The 22,907-nt window shown below is 40.1% G+C and overlaps 1 protein-coding gene across 2 annotated transcripts in view; it reads left to right on the top strand.

Annotated features, from left to right (window-relative positions):
- The window catches only part of LMBRD2 (LMBR1 domain containing 2), a 57,247-nt gene that overhangs the window by 17,680 nt on the left and 16,660 nt on the right, over nt 1-22,907 (top strand). For both annotated transcript variants that reach the window (XM_037902639.2, XM_037902640.2), the window contains exons 4-12: nt 3,697-3,792; nt 4,792-4,959; nt 6,605-6,815; nt 9,878-9,952; nt 10,836-10,949; nt 17,133-17,316; nt 18,988-19,169; nt 20,199-20,332; nt 20,582-20,687. In XM_037902639.2, the coding sequence (XP_037758567.1) occupies nt 3,697-3,792; nt 4,792-4,959; nt 6,605-6,815; nt 9,878-9,952; nt 10,836-10,949; nt 17,133-17,316; nt 18,988-19,169; nt 20,199-20,332; nt 20,582-20,687 (1,270 nt within the window). The remainder of the gene's footprint in view (nt 1-3,696; nt 3,793-4,791; nt 4,960-6,604; nt 6,816-9,877; nt 9,953-10,835; nt 10,950-17,132; nt 17,317-18,987; nt 19,170-20,198; nt 20,333-20,581; nt 20,688-22,907) is intronic.

Below are 22,907 nucleotides of genomic sequence, written 5' to 3'. Positions count from 1 at the left end.
ACAGATCTAATGCTTATTAGGGTTTTTGACCTTGACAGCATGCTTCAGAGACACACAGTCTTTCCTTTGTTTATGTATTCATTATATCCAAGACTGTAGACCTCTGTAAATTTCAGACAACTCAAAAGTTATGATAGGTGCTCTATATCTGTCTGCTGGCAGAGAAGAAATCACACTCAGATGTCTGAGTTGTAGTGTGATGATTGGAGCACTGAAATCATAAAATCCGGATCCTCTTTCTGGCTTTTCCCCATTTGACCATGAACAAATCTCTTAACCTTTTTGTGCTATTTCCATGTTTGAAAAATTAATGTAATACTATTACTTGTCTCACAGAGACGTGAGGCTTAGTTAATTGTCAGTAAGCTATTTTGAGATTCTAGGATGCAAATTGATGTGTATGTGCAAAATTTTTGTTATTTCGTCACCCCAAAGTGGAGAATATTAAGGTTGTTTAACACCGAAAAGTCAGGAGATACCAGCATTAAGGTGGCATGCACAACACTTTTCCCCTTGATGGGTATGCATTGCTCAACAGTCTTAAATTATAAGACTTTCTGTTTCTCAAACAATGCATTATCCTACTATCTCTTCTACAACTTTAAATAAACCACTATCACATCTCTTTACTATAGTACACTGTACATAAGAATGGCCATACTGGGTCAGACCAATGGTCCATATAGTCCAGTATCCTGTGTTCCAACAGTGGCCAATGCCAGGTGCTTGAAAGGGAAGGAACAGGACAGATAATCATCAATTGATCCATCCCCTGTCACCCATTCCCAGCTTCTGGCAAACAGAGACTAGGGACATTTTAGAGCACGGTTTTGCATCCCTGCCTATCCTGGCTAATAGCCATTGATGGACCTAACATCCATGAACTTATCTAGTTCTTTTTTGAACCCTATTATAGTCTTTGCTCTCACAACATCTTCTGGCAAAGAGTTCCACAGGTTGACTGTGCATTGTGTGGAGAAATACTTCCATTTGTTTGTTTTTTAAACCTGCTGCTTCCTATTCATTTCATTTGGTGACCCCTAGTTCTTGTGTTTTGAGAAGGGGTAAATAACTCTTCCTTATTTCTCCACACCAGTCATGATTTTATAAATCTCAATCATATCCCCCCTTAGCTGTCTCTTTTCCAAGACAAAAAGTCCAAGTCTTATTAAACTCGCTCATATGGAAGCTGTTCCCTACCCCTAATAATTTTTGTTGCCCTTTTCTGTACCTTTTCCAATTCCAGTATATCTCTCTTGAGATGGGGCGACAAGACCTGCAAGCAGTATTCAAGATGTGGGCATACCATGGATTTATAGGAGGCCATATGATATTTTCTGTCATCTTATCTATCCCTCTCCTAATGATTCCCAACATTCTGTTAGCTTTTGTGACTGCCGCTGCACGTTGAGTGGATGTTTTCAGAGAACTATCCACAATGACTCCAAGATCTTTCGTGAGTGGTAACAGCTAATTTAGACCCCCATAATTTTATATGTATAATTGGGATTATGTTTTCCAGTGTGCGTTACTTTTAATTTATCAGCACTGAATTTTATCTGCCTTTTTGTTGCCCAGTCACCCAGTTTTGTGAGATCCCTTTGGAACTGTTTGCAGTTGGCATTGGACTTAACTGTCTTGAGTAGTTTGGTATCATCTGCAAATTTTGCCACCTACTGTTTACCCCTTTTTTCCAGATAATTTCTGAGTATATTGAAGAGTACTGATCCCAGTATAGACCCATGGGGGACAGCACTATTTACCACTCTCCATTCTGAAAACTGGCCATTTATTCCTATCCTTTGTTTACTGTCTTTTAACCAGTTACCGATCCCTGAGAGGACCTTCCCTCTTATCCCATGACAGCTTACTTTGCTTAAGAGCCTTTGGTGAGGGATCTTGTCAAAGGCTTTCTGAAAATCTAAACACACTATATCCACTGGATCACCCTTGTCCACATGCTTGTTGACCCCGTCAAAAAATTCTAGTAGATTGGTGAGGCACGATTTCCCTTTACAGAAAACCTGTTGCCTCTTCCCCAACAAATCATGTTCATCTATATGTTTGATAATTCTGTTTACTATAGACTCAATCAATTTGTCCTGAAGGTAAGCTTACTGGCCTGTAATTGCCAGGATCACCTATGGAACCTTTTAAAAAAATTGGCATCACATTAGCTATCCTCAAGTCATCTGGTACAGAAGCTGATTTAAATGATAAGTTACATACCATGGTTAGTAGTTCTGCAATTTCACATATGAGTTCCTTCAGAACTCTTGGGTGAATACCATCTGGTCCTGGTGACTTATTACTTTTTAATTTATCAATTTGTTACAAAAGCTTCTCTAATGATACCTCAATCTGGAATTACTCCTCAGATTTGTCACCTAAAAAGAATGGCTTAGGTTTGGGAATCTCCCTCTTATTCTCAGCCGTGAAGACCAGTGCAAAGAATCCATTTGGTTTCTCCTCAATGGCCTGATCACCGTTGAGTATTCCTTTAGTATCTCAATTGTCCAGTGGCCCCACTGGTTGTTTAGCAGGCTTTCTGATTCTGATATACTTTAAAAAAAAATTGCTGTTACTTTTTGAGTCTTCAGCTAGCTTTTCTTCAAATTCTTTTTGAGCAAAACAAAGACATTAACTAAATAAAACTTTTTTTTTTGTCTGCAATCATGTTAGTCATGCAGCCTACCTTAGTTTGGGACATAGGCAGATCATTAAAAATATCTCTGATTAAACTACTCTGCATGTGCAAATTGCTAATAACTCAGGCAAATCAAAAGCAACTTTTCACTGGAACGCTCCAAAACACTTCTCAATAACTGCTATCTCTGTCAAACAATGTAACTTTCTTATCCCTTCTGTTCCTACTGCTTTGATACATAAACAGATAAAGTTATTCTGTAGTGAGGAATGTGTTGGTGATTAGAAGCATTTGTTTTTCACACTCCTTGTACTCAGCAGTTTGAGTGGTTTTGCTCAAAGTTTCCAGCTTTCTCAGGCAAAGACTAGATTTGGAAAGTATCAGCCCATTGAGTGAAAGTTTTTTTGTAAAGATGACTGACTCTCAAACTGAATTATAATGGAAATGCTTAGGTAACTGCACTGTTAGTAATGACTGCTCTGGGTAGAATTTTCAAAAGCTTCTAAGGAAGTTATGCACCCAACTTCCATTGAAAGTTAATGGGAGTTATGCATCCACTCCTTTAGGTGTTTTTGAAAATCCCACCCCTCAGAAATAATTACAGAATACATAGAAGGGAAAACAACCATTTACTGTTTTTCACTTTGGCTCTTCCTTTTCTAAGATCTTGTTCTCTGAAAAAGAAACATTCTATGTAAGAAAAATATGAACATGCTTTACTGAACACAACCAAAAAAATTGTCTTACTAGTTGACTTCTGGTGAGTCTCTGATAAAAGGGCAGTCCCAACTGGCATTCTTTTTTTTTTTTTTCCTTAAGAGAAATTGTCTTGTCCAGATATGTGCTCTTTTTGGTGCCAGTATTTATCAGCATAATTTTTAAGTGGGCTATAAACTAAATCTCTTACGAAACAAGTTAGTCATGCAAAAACATTTAATTAAAACAGTTTTCTGCAGTGGCAAGACTGAAAATAGTTTCTGGATAGAAGTGATGAATATTATGATATTTAGATTTTACAATTAACATGTGGCTCTCTGACCTTTTTACAGAAAACATAAGTGTTTCAAACCATGGAGTTATATTCCCAATGGAATTATGCCAATCTTCTGGCGTGTAGTATACTGGACATCACAGTTCTTAACCTGGTAAGTGAGGGAACTAGATCGCAAAGACCACAATATATATTCTGAAACTAAAAGTTGCTAGTATTTACAAAATACCTTTTAAGATTTCATTCCGAGAGATTCTTACATTGTCATCTGGTGGTTTGGCAGAAGAAAATTGTTTTGAAATCAAATACCTTCTAATGTAGTTTCAGTAAAGCATTTAAACATGTTTAACTCCCATTAACTAATGGGGATTTAATGAGGAATATATCCAATTAAAAACCCAAGCACTGACAGTAAAACTTAATACAAGACAAATATACTTAACTAAATTCAAAATTAAAGAGTTTTGGTGTAGCAGACTGAATGTTCCTTACTCTGGCCACTCTGAAGCTCATAAAAATGTTCTTTTATTCTGTGCTGCCATTGCTTCTGTATACTCTTGGGGGAGCAAGCGCCACAATCTATATCTAATATTCTGAATCAGAGATATAATCTTAGCACAGAACAAAACAAGCAAATAAACAAAACCATTCCTGCCCAAGAGCAAAATGTTACAAGGTCTCTCTGTTCAGCAGTGCTCTCTTTTTTGAGGGTGAATTCTTCCAAGAAATGTGTGTAAGAACAAATCCTACATTTCATCATTATGAGAGGCTATAAAAAGGACTTAGCGGAATTTGAGAGCTACATAAGAGAAGGCACATGCCTGCAGTAGCTGTGACAAATATGTTTAGAGGGAAAACAATATGTGTATGCCTTGTTTTAGATACATTGGTTAGTGTATTAATGTGAAACTATGATCAAGAGGAGAAAAGCCTGTAGTGCTCTTATAAGTGGTGGTTTTTCATACTAAAGCTGTCTATAGATATTAATCTAAACACAAGTTATTTCAAGGTTTACTGTCAACTAGATGTATCTAAAGAGAACACAAATGTAATAGGTAACAGGTTTTGCTAGGAGAACTCTGCAAGTGAAAACTGGCAAATAGGGTAAGATGGAAAAATCTTACATCATTAATGTATTTTTGTTTGGTTCTAGGATTCTCTTACCTTTCATGCAGTCATATGCTAGATCAGGAGGATTCTCCATTACTGGAAAGATTAAAACTGCATTGATTGAGAATGCAATCTATTATGGCACTTACTTGCTGATTTTTGGAGCATTTTTAATATATGTGGCTGTAAATCCAAATTTCAATCTACAATGGTAAGAGTAATACTATTGCAAGTATTTGTCTTTGTTTTTTAAAATGTGTTTGTATTTCTCACAATATCTCTGCAATGGAGAAGTTGGGCAGTACTAATCTAACCTAGAATTCGGATTTGCTCTAGACCAGGGGCGGCCAAACTTTTTGGCTTGAGGGCCGCATCGGGTTTCTGAAATTGTATGGAGGGCCAGTTAGGGGAGGCTCTGCCTCCCCGAACAGCCAGGCATGGCCCTGCCCCCATCCACACCCCCTGATGGCCCCCCAGGACTCCTGCCCCATCCACACCCCATGCTCCCTGACCACCCCCGGAACTCCCACCCCTGACTGCCCCTCAGGACCTCTCCCCATTCAACCCCCCTGTTCCCCACCCTCTGACCACCCCCCGAACTCCCCTGTCCTCTATCCAACCCCCCTACTCCCTTACCGCACTGCCTGGAGCACCGGTGGCTGGCAGCCTGGCTGCAGCAGGACAGGCAGTCGCACCGCAAAGCACAGAGCATCAGGTCAGGCCGGGCTCTGCAGCCACACCGCCCAGAGCATTGCACCGGTGGCATAGCAAGGTAAGGCTGCAGGGGAGGGGGAACAGCTGGGGAGGGGCCAGGGGCCAGCCTCCCAGGCCAGGAGCTCAAGGGCCAGGCATGATGGTCCCACAGGCTGGATGTGGCCCACGTGCCGTAGTTTACCCACCTCTGCTCCAGACTTTCCCTGAATATACTACTGTTTCTATTGATGTTTTTTTTTTCAAGACGTACGTGTGTGTGTGTGTGTATAATTTGTATATGGTTTAGTCTGATTTCCAATATTTTCTCTCTAGCACTTGCTTTTCAGATGGCATTTCTGGAAAAACTTTTATTGGTCAGGTTTTTTTTAGGAAGGCTTGTGGTAGTATTGTCTGTTTAAATATTTCTGGGATCACATTTAAATTTTTGATCTGGGCCTTTATCTGCAGTTAACTTTGAAATGGAAGACTTCAATCAATAAACGTCTTTTCAAATCCTGGAATGTAGTATTTACAAAGAAACTTGCTAGCATTAAAAAAGACACTTGAAAATATGGAAAATAGTACAAATTAATATAAACCTCTACCATCATCTCTGGCATGGTAGTCTATTGTTCCAGCAAGTTTGCTGCTGGATTTTCTGATTTATTCTTTCCCCTTGCATGCCCCTGCCCCTTAAGCTTCAGAGGCAGGAAAAGGTGACTCTTGTATGTTGTTTTTCCCAGTATAGTCTGCCTCTCAGCACTCCGTATGAGTGCACCTGGTGAACAGCACTCACGTTGCTCGTTTAAGGCAGAGGCTTCTTGGTGGCTTTTTCTGGGGTCTCTCGTTTCAGGATATCTTTGTCATCTTCTCCTTTTCTCCCCAGCTTAGTCTCTGTATGATAGACAAGAAGATCTTCCGGGGCAGCATGTTAAGGAAAGCTGGGGACTGCTCTAGCCTGGTGGTGGATACTCAACCCTTTCAGTGCTTCAGCATGGGAGGTGGCCTATCTGCAAGAGAAACCTCTGGCTTGTTTCAAAGACTTGGAAGATATAGACAATGCCAGCAGTTTCAAGTGTGACAGAGTAGTAGATAGGAAACTAATCTTGGTTCTGTGTATGTGAAAACGTAATTACTTACTGGCGGTCACTCTTCTGTTTTAGGAACCAGCTTCAGACAATTGGGATAGCAGCTGCCAACACATGGGGTCTTTTCCTTCTTGTGTTGTTGTTGGGGTATGGTTTGGTAGAAATTCCACGCTCTCACTGGAATGGAGCAAAAAAGGGGTACCTTCTCATGAAGACTTATTTCAAGGTTGCCAAACTGATGACTGAAAAAGCAGATGCAGAGGAGAACTTAGAAGATATTATGGAGGTGAACAAGCTAATTTTAATTAAGAAATATAAAGTGGGGAGGGTTTATTATTCATCTTCAATTCCACATTTCCTCAAAAGGAGGAACATCTTAAGTAACACGAGCCTACTTTAGAAAGTTACTGTCATGAAATTATGGAAGTGGCCAGAGGTCCCAGTCGGGGTGCTAATTATTGTATAAAATCAGAAGTAAAAACAGTATCTGCTCTGAAGAGCTTACAAACGGCTACATGGTGGTAATTTGATGTGGTGCATCAGCAACGAGAACAGCAATCATCAGGTGTTGACTCTTGGATCAGTGCTGATCAATAAGGGGTGCATGCATAAAGATTTAGTGCACAGACCCCATTAATGCTCATGCAGCTTACACTGTTAACACTTTTGTGCGCTACTTAAAAACTTTCATTCTTAAAAATCTATCTTGTAATAATATATTCAGGATCTGTTTCTTGATTTTATTTATACTTCTTTTTGATGAGTGAACAGAAGGTATATTTGTTTTCCAAAGAGATTCTCTTGAGAAATGCACTACCATTATTCTTCATTCCTATGATTTGCCAGTGAGCAATAGAATCAAATCTTCTATTAAGAACAAAGTGTGAATCAAAGAAATTCAACAACTAGTATTTACTGTCCTGTTCTAGTGCCCATGACCATAAAATTATGCATTTGACGCTTGTGGGGATTTGTATGGTATGGTAACTCTTCCTACATATATACAGTGTGTTAGGGGGCATATTCCTTCACCCACTTACTTCCCTGGTCCTTCTCGCATGAACAGAGAGCAACAATACCCGAAGTCCAAAGGTGCAAACAATGGGATGTTTATTGTGAACTTCCAGCAAGCATGATTCCAGTTTCCTTCCTCAGCGTCCCCGTTCCCAGCTCTGACACCACAGAGCCTTGCCTGTGTCCCTGTTCCCATTCCCCACCCATTAGCAAAACATGATTCCAATTTCCCACCCCATTCCCTGTTCTCATTCCCCCCTTACTTCCTGATTGACTGCAGACTATATAGTAAAACTTTGTTCTGCTTAGCCATACCTTAACCAATCATTTCACTGAAATTTAACTAACCAATCCTAACATATTGTAACATGATTATCTAACCAATTATATCCCACCACCTTAATTAGTTTACACCCAACAAAATTTTTATACAGCAGACGGAAACAATCACAGAACCAGACATAGACATAGACAAACAATAGGGAAATGGGGACAACAGTGATAGAACAACAAAAAATGAGGATTTCACATCCCAGCTATTGATAAATGAGTTCTTGCCAGACAGGATGCTATCAAACTAAGTTTTCTTTAAATCTTCTAGGCTCTTCCATTACTCTGGAGGTGATAGGCATTATCAGGACAGGACTGTATTCCTAACAGCCCAATAGCACCTTATTTCAGTGTGACTAGTTTGGAATGTAAGGATGTGACCGGTCGCTTCCCAGCTTATGGCTGCCTCTGCTGCTTAGCCAAAGGCCTTAGCCTAAGAACAGGGCCTCAGACTGTCACAGTAAGAGCAGGCCCTTACACTGGCAGACAGTGATTTTGATTCTTTCTTTTATACCTCTATAACTATCTAAGTGATAAGAATATACTTAAATTCTTAAAGTATAGACCTTTGCAGACAGCCCTGAATATCTATATCCTAACATAGGTGTGATAAAATGGCAGCGGAAACTTCATCTCCTTATTCTGGGGATGTTTTGGTGAAAGAGATACTGACAATTTTGCAGATCTATGAACTGAAAATTATGCTTTCTGAGCCTTTAGAACTTCCGATATTCAGTCATAGTTTATTGCCTGAAAAGCACTCCTGGCTGGAGGGATTGCTTACAGATTTTGAGGTCCAATATCTGCAACCCACAAGAACTACAACACTCAGGGAGGGCATCATTAGTTCTAGAAAGTAAAACCAGTGCTAAAATGTCTAGTATCTGAAAGCTTGTTGTGATTTTAAGGTTTGAAATGTTATGAACTTATTCTGAAAGTGAATGCACTATGCTTTGGATATCTGCGTCACATGATATAATACATTCCTTGACATTGGTGAAATTCTCAAGGGCAATAATACCCGAGACCTCAAACAGTGCTGACACCAGCTCAGAGAATTCAACTGTAGATCTCCAGATAAACTTGTCACTAGTACACCAGAAGAACTGTAGATTTCAGTCTTCCTGTAGGAGCACAGAAAACACCCAGATCCTTGAGTAAACTCTATAAAATAGTTATCTCATGCATTACCAATTGGATGGAGGAAGATATATGATTCTCCCCCATCTCTTTGACCTGTCCAAGCCTGGTGCATCACTGAGTTCTTGGCTGGAAACAGCTGTGACAAAACTTGCCTGTGTGTCAGGCAGCATCTTCCATCTACTCAGCTATTATTGATGCTTGTCAAACATTCTTTGAAATGTGGCAACCAGAGGTGAGAGGGCAATACCTAGGCAGAGGGATTACAGAATATTCAAAAAATCCTTAATGGCAACAAGGGGATTCTCTGAAGGAACCTGGGATGAGTCACTTTCTGCCACTTCCAAGTTTACTTCCCACGTGAGTCACCACAACAAATATCTAAAGCCACTAGCAGTGCACCCTGGCTCATTTTGCATGTCTTATAACCCACTCACATTGAGTCACATACCAGTATTAAACAATATATGACAAAATCAGGCAAGAATAAAACTTATTTCCCATCCCCAAATTAAAACAAAAAGCATTTTCCCCTCAATGTGCCTGATTAAAAGCAGACCATCAGTTTCTCTTTTGTGTGCACGCACAGACATGATAGCATTTGTAGGTCTATTTGATGCCAAGAGTTTTTCTGATTTACTTTCCTATACTATAGAGAATATTGTGAAATTATTTTATATTGTTGATTTGCGTAATAAAGCTCAGCAACATTCATTGGTAAGAAGTTTCAAAATTTTTGAAGAATCATTTGGGTTGGCAGGGACCTCTAGTGGGTCACATAAGATTTCCACTTAAGAGCTTTTAGCTACTTCATACACTGAAATGACATGTAATGTTTCTGGGTTGTTTTTTTGTTTTAAACAGGAAGTCCGTAAAGTGAATGAGGGTATCAAGTATAATCACCCTTTGAGAAAATGCGTTGATACAATATTGAAAAAGGTAATTAATGAATTCTACAGTTTTAGAGATTCTTGCTCTTTTGTAAGTTCCTGAACGTATCAAAATCTGACTTTTTAGCCCTTTTAAGACTCTTGTCCAATGTGAGAATTTCTTTTCTCGTAGTTTATTTTGTTTCAATAAATGAAAACCTTTTGAAAGCTGTTATTCTTAAAAGCTCACTTGAATACCAGCTGTCCTAATTATGTTGTTATGAAATGTGAAATTATTAAATTGGGATTCTGTTTATAGTATTAGGACTTCTTCTAGAATATGGAAAGCAAGCACAGAGCATTTTTGAACATAATGTAACTTTTAGAAAAGATTTTCATCTTGATGATCTGCTGACCTAACACTTGAGTTATAATTTATAATCTCTTCTTATGAGAGTCAACCTCTCAATGCAATCACATCTGTGTAGTATGGTGTATATAATTGCTTGTCTTCTATAAATTTAGTTTGAGCTATTCTTTGGTGGTTGATATATAGTTTTTTCCATATCTAGCACTAAAATTACATTGTAAAGGATAACTGAAAAATAAATATTCTTTCTGCTTCTATGTACTGTATCCTATTCTGAATTTATTCATACAAACTTGAATAAAATACATTTTTCTTTAACAAGATATGTCTTTTTTTTTTTTATATTCTTCAAACGTGATCATTTACATACAGGGAAATGCAGACTCCACTTTTATAAGTGAATCCTTTGCAGTATCGGAGGGGAAAGAAATTGAATATTTTAAGTGAAATGCATTTTAAGTGAAATTGCATCTACTCTCCAAAAAAAATATTTTAAGACTTCAATAAAAGACCATATCGTACTGGTAATGTATGCTCTGCTTCCATAAATGAAGTATTTCAATTATTTTCCTTTTCCTACCAGTGTCCTACTGAATACCAGGAAAGAATGGGTAGGAATATGGATGACTATGAAGATTTTGATGACAGGCAAAACAACTATCCAAGTGAGAAAAGTCTGGTCAAACTTCACAAACAGGTAACTCGATAAGTTTCTGTTGCAACATCACTTCTCTTGCTAACTTATTCATTTAAGACCATTGTTTGTTCTTAAATAGTTGACAAATAAACTGAGATCCTTAATTTTCATGATTTTTTTTTTTATTCTGCTCATAAAACTGTACCTGTTTGTTCTGTTTCTGAAAGTGGAACAAAACATATATTAATGTATGAAATTCAAAAGGAATATCTTTTGGAATAAAAATTGCTTATCCTATGATATGTTGTAGCATGTTTTAAATAGATGTGATGAGGCATAGCACTATATGTGCTCTAATGAAGAATGTCAAACAGAAATCGTAGTGAAAGCACAAGAAACTCATTGTGGAGATAAAGAAAGAAAATGGTGGGGGAAAGAAAATACTCCTTTCACATCTCTTTTTATAAATAGAATTAAATACACACGATCAAAAAATAGGCAGAAGTCATCTTTGTACCTGTTACTCCTTTTTAACTTTAGCAGCTAGTCAAAGTTCAGGGCCTTGTAAGTTGTTCTAGTTGGGAGTAGAAATTGATGACTGAATCTTATTCAGTGCAATCTTGTCTGTTTACAGGGAATGTACAAAGTTCTGCTTCTCCAAATGCAAAAGAAACTAAAAGCAAAAGTAGTAATTTCTTAGTTAACAGGCCTAAACCTCTTTCAGTCAGGACTCCTGACTCAGAACCTCTTTCTAGGCTTTTCCCAGGGTCACATCTTTTCCTAGGGCTTACAGACTGGTGCTTGGCTTTCTTGCTCTCCTTCTCAGGATATGTCTACATTGCAACTGGGAGGTGTGATTGTAACATATGTAGGCATGCCACAAGCAGAGCTCCACCCAGGACCCATACATGAGTAGCTATCCCGTGGTGCCACAACTACACTGCTGTTGTTACTCAAGGTCGCTTTGATTTAACTAGATGAAAGCTAGCTTGGGTATGCATACATCTGCTACAGTCACACCTCCCATTTGCATTATAGATGTATTCTAAGTCCCGCTTAGGCCAAATCTACGTTACAGAGTTCATTTGACACAAGTTACATTGGCATACTCTTGCCAGCTTTTGTATATCACTTGGGTGCATGTACACTTGGCTGTTGGTGTCGTCGCTGTGCGGAGTGTTTGTTCTCACACCAAATGGTTGCATCAATGGAAAATGTGGATATCCCAGCATTCCCTGCACCGCCATCCAGTTCAATGCTTTGTTAAACATTTTTGCAGTGCTTTGTGGGATAGCAGCAATTTACCCAGGGATTTCTGAGAACTAAAGGTCAAGTTCCCATCCCATAATGCTTGTTCTATCTCATAACTTTTGCACTGTTTTTTAAAATTCCCACAGTCCTACGTGCTGCTTTTCGGTCTCTGCCATCTGCCTGACAGAAGCATGAACCCTGTAGAGCGCAGCAAAATTTTAATGACCATTGCTAATACAGGATGCACTATTCTCCTTTGTGGAACTTGAATGAGTATTACTACAAGTGGGGATGTGATGAGGAAAAAGAGATGAGGAATATCACAATAACTGGATGTTGGGCACAGTGAATAAAAATGTCAGGTTACTGCTGGCATTCATGGACTAGTTCCACGCTGTGGTTTGCCACTTCTGGGCCTGAGAAACGAGCAGTGATTGGTGGGATCACACTGTAATGCAGGTTTGGGATGATGAGCAGTGGCTGCAGAACTTCCAGATGCGAAAGGCCACGTTCCTGGATCTGTGTGCTGAGTTTGCTTCAGACTTCGAGTGCAGGACACCAGAATGAGATCTGCACTGACAGTGAAGAAGCAAGTGGCCATCAAGTTCTGTGGGTTTGCAATGCCAGATTGCTGTCCGTCAGTGACCAATCAGTTTGGAGTTGGAAAATCCACAGTGCGGGCTGTTGTCATCCAAGTTTGCAAGGCCACTAAGCATTTCCTGCTGCATAGGACTGTAACTATTGGCAATATGCAGCAAATCAGAGTGGATTTGCAGCAACAGGGCACATATCCCTGTTCTGGCATCACCTCACCTTGCTAGTAGATACATAGAAAAGCATCTCTTTCTGTTTGTTGTTACGAAAGTGCTAGTGGATCATGGCCGACACTTCACTGATATCAGCATGGGCTGGTCAGGGAAGTTGCATGAAACTCGCATCTTTAAGAACACAGGACTTTTCCAAAAGCTATAAAAAGGGGCATTCTTTCTTGACCAGCACATTACCATTGGCAGTACTGAAATGCTTGTAGTGATTCTGGGGGACCCAGCATACTCCTTGTGCCCCGGCTCATGGAGTCATACACTGGCTACCTAGACATCACCAAAGAAAGATTCAACTACTAGCTCAGCAGGATGACTGTTTAATGTGCTTTTGGTAGATTGAAGTGTTGCTGGTCTTGTTTACTCACTAGCTTGGGTTTCAGTGAGGCAAAAATACCCATCATCATAGCTGCATGTTGTTGTGTATTGCCTGATATCTGAGAGGCAAAGGAAAAAAGGCTGCCGGAAGGGTGGAGGGGTGAGGTGGACTGGTTGTCTGCTGAATTTGAATAGCCAGACACAATGGCTATTAGAAATGCCAACCATGTAGTCAGTTCAGGGAGGCTTTAAAAGTCTATTTTAGCAGTCAGCCACACCAGTATAATGTGATGCTTTTATGAACTAGTGTGCCTTTGAGTGTATGGTGAGTTACTGACTCCCATTATGAATTCTGTAATGCAGCATAGAACCTTATTATGTGCAAAGAAACAGGAAACAAAATTAAAGTGCAAAAACACAAGGTAAAGACATTTTATCAGCACTGTAACAGGTTAACCAGTACTGTAAAAATCCAAATAAACAATAAACGTTTACATTTACATATTAAAAATGTATGTTTGTCATGTTACGAAATATGTAGTGTATTGTGGCTGATCTTGTGGTTTTCACACGTTGTTATATGTATGGTTACGATTCTCCTCGTTTTTCCTCTGGCATGGAGTGGTAGTGGTAAGGGTTCATACCATGCTGCAATCTGTTATGAGGTGTGTGGAGGGTGGGGAAGAGAGGTAGGGGTGTGTGTGTGTAGAGTAGTGACCAGGGATTAGAAAGGCTGCTGAGTCTGGGGTCTTTGGACATGTAGATTGATAATGCTCTGCAACATCTGAGTTGCTTAGCAAACCCTTGATATCCTGGTGCACTTCTCAATGCACCTTTCAGACCTTTTGCCTCTCTTGAAGCAACTGATCTCTTCATTCTTGGTCCTTCACCATGGCCATATGGCCCCTTCCAACCCCTTTCTTCATTGCCAGTAGCCGTAGAGGACTGGAGGATCTCACAGAACATATCCTCCCAGTCCACTTCTTTCTCCTCTTGATAAGGTCAGATGTTCAGCGGGCGTGGAGGGAGCACCTCTCAAGCCACCACACCAGAGGGCTTTTGATTAGAGCAGGTACCTTTTAAGATTTACAGTCACAACAGAAAGGGAAAGATAAGTCTCAACATTCCCTTACATTATTCCTCTAAATACCTTTAAAAAGAAATGCCAATTGTCACTGTAGTTTTGAAGTGCCTTATTACAGCACCGCTCCGTAGGTTAAACCATGGTGAGCAGGCCCTGGCCTACCATGAAAGGAAGAGGGTATACTGTTGCATAGAATGTTTTAGATGCTATAGAGGGAAAGTGTGGTGAATATTGTCAATATCTTCGCAGGCAGTGGTGATTTTGGCTGATATCTCCCTCCTGGGGGTGACCAATACACAGAGAGATAATCTTCAACTGGTGTTCTGAAACCAGCCCAGGCCCATATGCTGCTAGCCTATTTACTGTAATGGTGGCAGTGCAACTCATTGCAGAGTGGTGTGGGAAAGTGTCCTATTGCAGGGGAAGAAACAAACTACAGTGCCTTGAAATGTTTGGGAGACTATTCCAGAGTATCTCCATGAAAGTTTCATCAAGATCACTCAAGGATAAAAGGGACATTCTTGTTCAGATAACCAAAGTATTCCATGTGGTCCCCTGTCCAGCCCAACAAACCAAAGAATGGAAGTGCAGACACCACCTCTGCCTTGTTCTTTTACCTCTCTGAGCGCAGGATAGTGATTAGATGTGGATTGTGTATTTAGACTATTATGCTACTTATTAGTAAAATGTTAGAGAATAATTTTTTTTTCTAACATATTACAAGTAAGCCATCAAAAGTCAGTGTTTACTCTTTCTACTTGCAGATGGGATGGGCACCATTTTTAAATGGGGAAGAAGGGCAGGTGGGCAGCCAAGGGAGGAAGGGAGATTAGATTTTTGGGAAATGAAAAGGTAAACAATTCTTACAAGGCATAGTGTATGTTCATGGTTACCAGGGCTCACCTGCACTCACCAGGTGGGGCTGGCTTGAGTTCAGTGGAGTTTGATAACTCCTGACTCACCGCCTGGTTTCAGTCCCCCTCCTCATCGCTGCCACCATCCCTCCACCTCACCATGTGCCTTTGGGGGGTCTCTGTCTCAGGGTCCCACAAAGTATCCAGTCATAGGCAGGAGGCTAGTGGGCTCCCCTCCAAGTATGGCATGTTCTTCATCATAGAAGAAGCAGGTCTGTGGAAGTACCAGATTTGTTGTTTGCATCCCTTGCCTTCTGGTTTGCCTACTGGAGTTTCTTCGCTTTCCCATGACACCACTTCCATCCACGTTCTGCCCCCATTTCAGCATCCCCTGTGCAATCTGCACATAGATGTCTATATTTCTTTGGCTGTTTCTTAGCTGTGTTTGCACAGTCTCTTCTCACATGCTGAGATGCTCTGTGACTTCTTTCCTGCTTCAGGCAGGAGTTCATCTGGTAGTCTATATGCATGCTTGGAGCCAGCAGGGTCAGATGCTTGCAAAAGTGAGCTAGTGGGTGTGCTCATCAAGCTAGTCAGTCAGGAAAAATCATTTCAGAAAGACTGTAGGGGCTTTAAAGGGGGGGGAATGTGGCTTCCGGTCTCTCTAACCTTGGGCAGGGGAGTTCAAAATTGTGACAGGATTGGCCACTGTTGCAGCAGTAGGGGCATCGTGGGACAACTGCTGGAGGACTATTAGGGTCAACACAGTTGATGCAGTATCTACACTCACAGTGCATTGACCTAAGTAGGTCAACCAGGCCTCTGCATTGCTCGGGGAGGTGGTGATGTTATTGAGTTGCTGTAATGGGGTGCATATGGTTGCAGAAGACAAATACAGGGAGTCCTTGGACTTAGGACACACAACGCAATTCTGAGGAACGAATTAAGTCGAAACCGCTTTCCCATAGGAATCAATGGTATGAAGAGGGGATTGATTCCTGAACCAAGGCTTGACACACTATTTTCACCACAATAACCCAGTTTTTTGTATTAAATGAATTATAGATGACTAATGTTGCAATATCAATGTATTTACTGTACACTGTATTTTGTAAACAGAATTCAAGTAAACATATAAACTCGCATACGTTGCTCAGAATGCCGGCAACACAGGCCCCAAAAGCCAGGGAGAACGGCACACTTGCTAAGCCTCCGCCAATCAGTGTTCAAGCTTTCTGATTGGCTCCCCTGGCCCTGGGCTCAGCCAATCAAAAATAAGCAGCAACAACTACCCGGCAACAAGCTACCCTGCTGCCTCAAAGCCAATCAGAAGTGACCCCTTGCAGCTCCATGCCCATATAACACAACCAGGGAGTGATTTCAAGTGAACTTTATGCAAATCGAGCATCGTAAGGGCGAAACGGGCAGTCAATTGAAAAGCAGCGTAAGTGGCGTCCGATGTAAGTCGGGCGTTGTAAGTCCGTGGACTCCTTGTATAAGAGTAGAGACATGCACAACTAGGTCAATGCAAGTTGACTTAGATCAACTTAACTTTTTAGTGTAGTCCAGATCTCAGTTTCTTATCTGCCCTTCTCCAGCTAGTCTTTTCCACACCCACAGACAGACCTGGTCAAAACAACACCCATTAGAACCCTCTGCCCACATGATCCTAGTTTCAGGGCAGACTCTTTTAGGCCTTGTTTTAGGTGTGGCCTCTTAACTATCTCTTACAGCTCTCTTAGGTTCACACCCATTCAGCTCCAAATTGGTTTTAACTCAACCCTTAACACAGTTTAACTCAGCTCAAAATACACCTATATGAGGTGGTGAGCAGTCAGTGTGGAGTTTAACAATTTTCTCCTATTTCTTGGAGCAAGCATTCTGTAACTGAAACTTTGGGGTTTGTTTATTATAGGTAATTTATTCAGTTCAGAGACACCGTCGTACGCAGGTGCAGTGGCGAATTCTTTTAGAACAAGCATTCTACTTGGAGGATGTGGCGAAAAATGAAACCAGTACAACTCGTCAGTTTGTTCATACTTTTCAGTTCCAAGAACCTGAAAACAGAATTACCCGATATTTCTATACACCAGCTGTTGGTAGGTGTTGTCATACAAATGTTGAGTACCTAAATGACTATAGCTCATGCTTTCCTGTAGAGAGCATGGCATTTTTTCTCCTGTGTGAGTAATATTCATGTATAGTAGTAGCAATAGGCAAATATACATCCCTTTGTGCTCATGTGATGGAATAGACATGCTCCCTCCCCCAGTTGCCAAAAAGCAGTTGTATTTCTAATAATAAACTTAATGTGAAGGCAAATTAAGAGCACTTAGATACAACATAATGGCCACCTCCACAGAAATTCCAAAAGATTTTTCCTGGACACTATAGGAACAAAAACAATTTGCAACATTAGCAAGCAACACAACTAGAAAATTATCCAGCAATAACTCATTCAGTGCAGGTCATCCTGCCTTCCATAATCCGTAACACCTTAGAGAGGGCTGCCTTCAGCTCTCCATACCTTTAAGTTGGGCCAGTACCATTGCTGTGACTCTTCCACCGTCCCCTCCTAGAAGAGTTGAGGGTACGAGGAAAAGATGTGGTTTTCTCACTGTACCAGACAGTTGGAGCCCCAGCCCCATTCTGCTCCTTCTTTAGGAGATGCCTTCTCGTAATCCAGTTTCCATTTCCAGTTTATCAGGGAACTAACCCACTATAGAATGATGCATTGTGAACCTGCCAAAGTGCAACAACATTAATTTAATAACCTAACCTACTCTCTAGGTTCCTGAGCTGTGGAGAGAGAGGCAAAAAACCCCATACCAGGCCAATCTTGCAATTTGGGGAAAATGTCTTCCTACTGTCAAAAAGGTGACTAGCATGATGCCCACAACAAGGGGCAAAAACCCAGTCTTACTCTTATTCCAAAGGGAGGAGCTGCTGCTCCTAGATGAAGAATAGTTCCTCAAGCAAGAGGAAGGGTTAATAAGCCCTCCCCTTGGGTGGCAGGAGCCAATAGTCTTATTTGGCAGCATTCTGATCAGCCAGTCAGCTAAGGAGCACCTCCCATTTCACCTCTCCAAGCCCATGAGGAGGAGAAGAGAAGAAAGGTGGAGTGCACTGCAGTCATTAAAGGAACCCAAGGTTTTCTTTCCTTTGTTGGCCCAGACAGAGGCTCCCCAAGTCTGGGGCTGTGAGTTGTGGGAAGCACTGGCTAAACTAGCAAAGACATGAGTTATAATTATGCTAACATATATTGAAGCATACATCTTTTGCACAGAGAGTATCTTCACAGTTGAATATTTAATATTCAACCCTCTTAATTGAAAAACTGAAAATCAGTCATTGCTCCAAATATACTGTCTAATTCCTATAAGCAATGTAAACCACAGAATCTTTGTTTTTGTTTATTTTTTGGATGGAGTAGTTCTTCCTGTTACCAGCCCAATTAGAAGTTTATACATGTATGCATACTTTATTTTTAAACATGAAATTGCCTTTTTCTATATATTTGTTGCATTGTTTCAGAAGTAATAATTTAGGCCTGAGACAAAGTTACAGGCATCACAAAATCAATGAGTTCTTCTTAGATTACTATCTCCACAGATTCCACTCTTAGTGCAAATATGCTTGAGATAGGATTCTTTTCAGCTAGCCATGTCAGTTGGCACCATGCCTCAACAATACTATTTTGAAAATTTCCATCTCTTCCTATTTCTTATATAAATTGTATTAATCTGCTATTTATTGGGTTTTTTTTCCAGAATGGTACTGGGAATGTCTCCTTCGACCATGGTTTTACAGAATTCTTGCTATTGTTTTGGCCACATTCTCTGTAATTGTTGTGTGGTCAGAGTGCACATTTTTCAGCACTAAACCTGTTCTGTCCTTGTTTGCTGTCTTCATACAACTGGCAGAAAGAACGTACAACTATATTTACATAGAGGTCAGTTTGGAATGTTCATTTAATAATCTTATTGTACAGATTTTAGTTCCTACAGTAATGAAAGAGACCAAGTTTATTAAACTTAGCCCTTGTAATCTATTATCTATGAAAAATTAACCTCTGACTACTGAACCACAGAAGCTCTGTAAGCTACCCAGGTACTAAGACTAATTTGGTGGCAGTGTCTCCTCTTCTGTGCACCACTCTATTATAAACAGTGGAGTCTGACCCAATTCAGTCATCTGCAGGAACATAAAACTGGAGTAACTTGATCTAGTTATGTAGACATGGGTTGTTGGCATGGTATATGGGACTCCTCATTCTCTTATCATCTGGGCTAGTTTCTTTTTCAAGGTTCTCATGTGTGCAATATTTGCTCTGAATATACCAAACTGCCACCAAACGGCAAGTCCGTAGTCTTAGGAGCTGTGAATTACATAAGAGAGACATACCTCGTAGGATCTGAGCCCAACATATGCAGACAAAAATACGTGAACTTTAAAATGCCTATTTTATTATTAGAGGGTCCTGTATAAGTCAAGGAAGAGCTTCCAAGCTACTTATGGTAGTGTAGTATTAATCTATTTCTTTGTTTGTTCAACTCATCACCATTGTCTAATTGTAGTTACCCAATTTAACTGCAGCTACATCAGTAAATGCAGCCTATAACATGCTTTATTTTACACTGTGGAAATAGGAAAGGAGGGTAGTCCTTTTAAATCCTTCTTAGCTGTTTGAAAATACACTTCATACTTTTGCAGCTTAGTGGAGCTAACATGTTTGTTTTTCAAAAGTATGATTTCATTGCTGTATTTATTTAAGTACATCTTGTATGCAGGACATTGACAGCGTTGTATATAGGCCTGTATAGGCTAAATTTATGCATTAGTTATGTTGTAATTCCATGACACAATAGAAATAAACAATTTTGCCCTGAAGTCTTTTGTTGCTATAGGCTAGTATTGCAGGAGTTATTGATATAATTATAAATTTGAAAGAAATAGTAAAAAATGAATATTTTGTTTCTAGATGGCTTGCTTCCTTACCATCTTCTTCTTAAGTATCTGTGTTTACTCAACTGTCTTCAGGATTCGTGTATTTAATTATTATTATTTAGCTTCACATCATCAGACTGATGCATACAGTCTCCTTTTCAGTGGCATGTAAGTACACCATATATTTTGTGGGTGTGTATATATAGATTGTTTCTGGGACTGCCTCTTTTTAAATAATAAATTAATTTTAAATCAATAGTGTTTCAGATATAACCCTTGATGATCAGATAGGTGTAATTTATTCAGCATTTCATCTTTTAAAAGCCACTTCATATCTAGTTGTGATATTATTCTTTAGATTTTATTTTATTAAGGGGGGAAATTGCTTAAAAGCTGCTAACTATTAAATTTATACAGGTTATTCTGCCGTTTAACTCCACCATTGTGTCTGAATTTCTTGGGTTTGACTCACATGGATTCATCCATCTCTCACAAAAACACTCAGGCAACTGCATATACATCAGTAAGTATAGAGAGAATTTATCTTGATGCAATATAGCTTAACAGTCAGAAAAACAGTTATGAAATGAAATGTTTACTGTAAAAACATAGTTCTTCATCTTGTTGCTTACTCAGTATTAAAGCAGGATAGAATTAATAACTCCTGAGAGAATTCTGTGCCCAAAAAAAAAAAAAATTCTGTGCCCAATATTTTAAAGTTCTACATATTTTATTTGTCAATAAATGTGGAGATACCCTGCACATGGATTTGGTGGTGAGACTGCACCCAGCCCTGACACAGCACAGGAGCTGGCCCTCCCCAGAAACACCCCGGGGCCCTGTGCCACGCACACCAAGATAGCAAGCAAGAGGGACAGAGTCATTGCATGCACGCCCAGCCCTGGCCCCCGATTTTGGTGTGGGACAGGCAGGCTCAGCCCAGCAGGATCCAAGTGAGGAAGGGCTTAGGGTGAGGGGATCCAGGTGTGGAGTGAGAGGGTTCTGTGTGGGGCAGTCTGGGTGAGGGCAGTTTGGTGGGGGTTCCAGGTGCGTGGGGGAATCTGGATGCACAGGGATTCATTGGGGGTTTCCAAGTGCAGGGGGAATGGGACTGTGCAGGGGGTCCAGGTGAAGGTGGTTGGGGTTCAGTGGGGGGGTGGGGTCTGGGTGTGTGTGACTTACCGGGGTGGCCTGGGTGCTGGGGGAATGGGGCTTGATGGGTTGGGGGTCTGGGTGCAGCTGATTGGGGCTTAGTGTGTTGGGGATCCTGGTATAGAGGGTTCGTCAGGATGGTTCAGGGGCAGGGTGTACCCTGCGGTGATTTACCTCTCCACTAGCTGCTTTAGGCGCCCAAAATGATGCACCCACACAGCTGGGCAGAGGCATATGACCAGTTTTGCAGCTTCCCTTTGCTTCCTTGTCAGAAGTCATTTTTTCTGCAGAGAAGCAAAGAAATCTGTGGGGGACATGAATTCTGTGCACATGCAGTGGCAGAGAATTCCCCCAGGAGTAATAGAAACTGTTCTCCAGACTTATTCATTGGGCAAGGTCAAGATACTCATTGTCCCTTCTTATCATTATCACTGGCAGGCTTGTACTCAGTTTGACTCTCTGAACAGTGTGTGCTGTGCTGAGCTAAATGAGCGCAACTTACTTGTAACTTAAAGTGATATTTGTTTTTGCGCATGGACTCCAAATTTGTAGATATCAGTAGCAAACATAAGTTGAGAATGAAGATAGTAAATCTGGTTTTTGTTAAGCAATCAGTGGTTTGACATTGGTAGAATTATCATTTTGGTGGTAGACTATAATCTTGTGGGCGTAGTTTATTTATTGATTTAGATTGAAGACAAGATTTCTAACCATGGCTGTATGTGCTCTACAATAATGAATCATACAATAAATACAATTAAATCTCAGCTGCATTAAAATCAGTTGCACAGTAGGGCTGTCTGTTAATCACAGTTAACTCATGCGATTAACTAAAAAAAAAATTACTGTGATTAAAAAAAATTAATTGCAATTAATCGCACTGTTAAACAATAGAATACCAATTGAAATTTACTCAATATTTTTGGATTTTTTCTACGTTTTCAAATGTATTGATTTCTGTTACAACACAGAAGAAAAAGTGTACGGTGCTCACTTTATATTATTTTTATTACAAATATTTGCACTGTAAAAATGATAAACAAAAGAAAATATTTTTTCAATTCACCTCATACAAGTACACTTTCACGATAGAGATTGCACTATAGTAACTTACAAATGTAGATTTTTTTTTTGTGTTACATAACTGCACTCAAAAACAAAACAATGTAAAACTTCAGAGCCTACAAGTCCACTCAGTCCTACTTCTTGTTCAGCCAATCGCTAAGAGAAACAAGTTTGTTCACATTTACAGAGATACTGCTGGCTACAAAAGTGCCATGCGAACACCTGTTCTCAATTTCAGGTGACATCATAAATAAGAAGCAGGCAGCATTATCTCCTGCAAATTGTGATCAAACTTGTTTGTCTGAGTGATTGGCTGAAGTAGGACTGAGTGGACTTGTAGGCGCTAAAGTTTTACATTGTTTTATTTTTGAATGTAGTTTTTTTTTGTACATAATTTTACATTTTTAAGTTCAATTTTCATGATAAAGAGATTGCACTACAGTACTTGTATTGCAGGGGTGGGCAAACTTTTTGGCCCGAGGGCCACATCGGGGTGCGAAACTTTACGGAGGGCCGGGTAAGGAAG

Source organism: Chelonia mydas, chromosome 5 (assembly GCF_015237465.2).
Source record: "Chelonia mydas isolate rCheMyd1 chromosome 5, rCheMyd1.pri.v2, whole genome shotgun sequence".
Lineage (NCBI taxonomy): Eukaryota > Metazoa > Chordata > Testudines > Cheloniidae > Chelonia > Chelonia mydas.
This window is presented reverse-complemented; position numbering and strand designations above follow the sequence as displayed.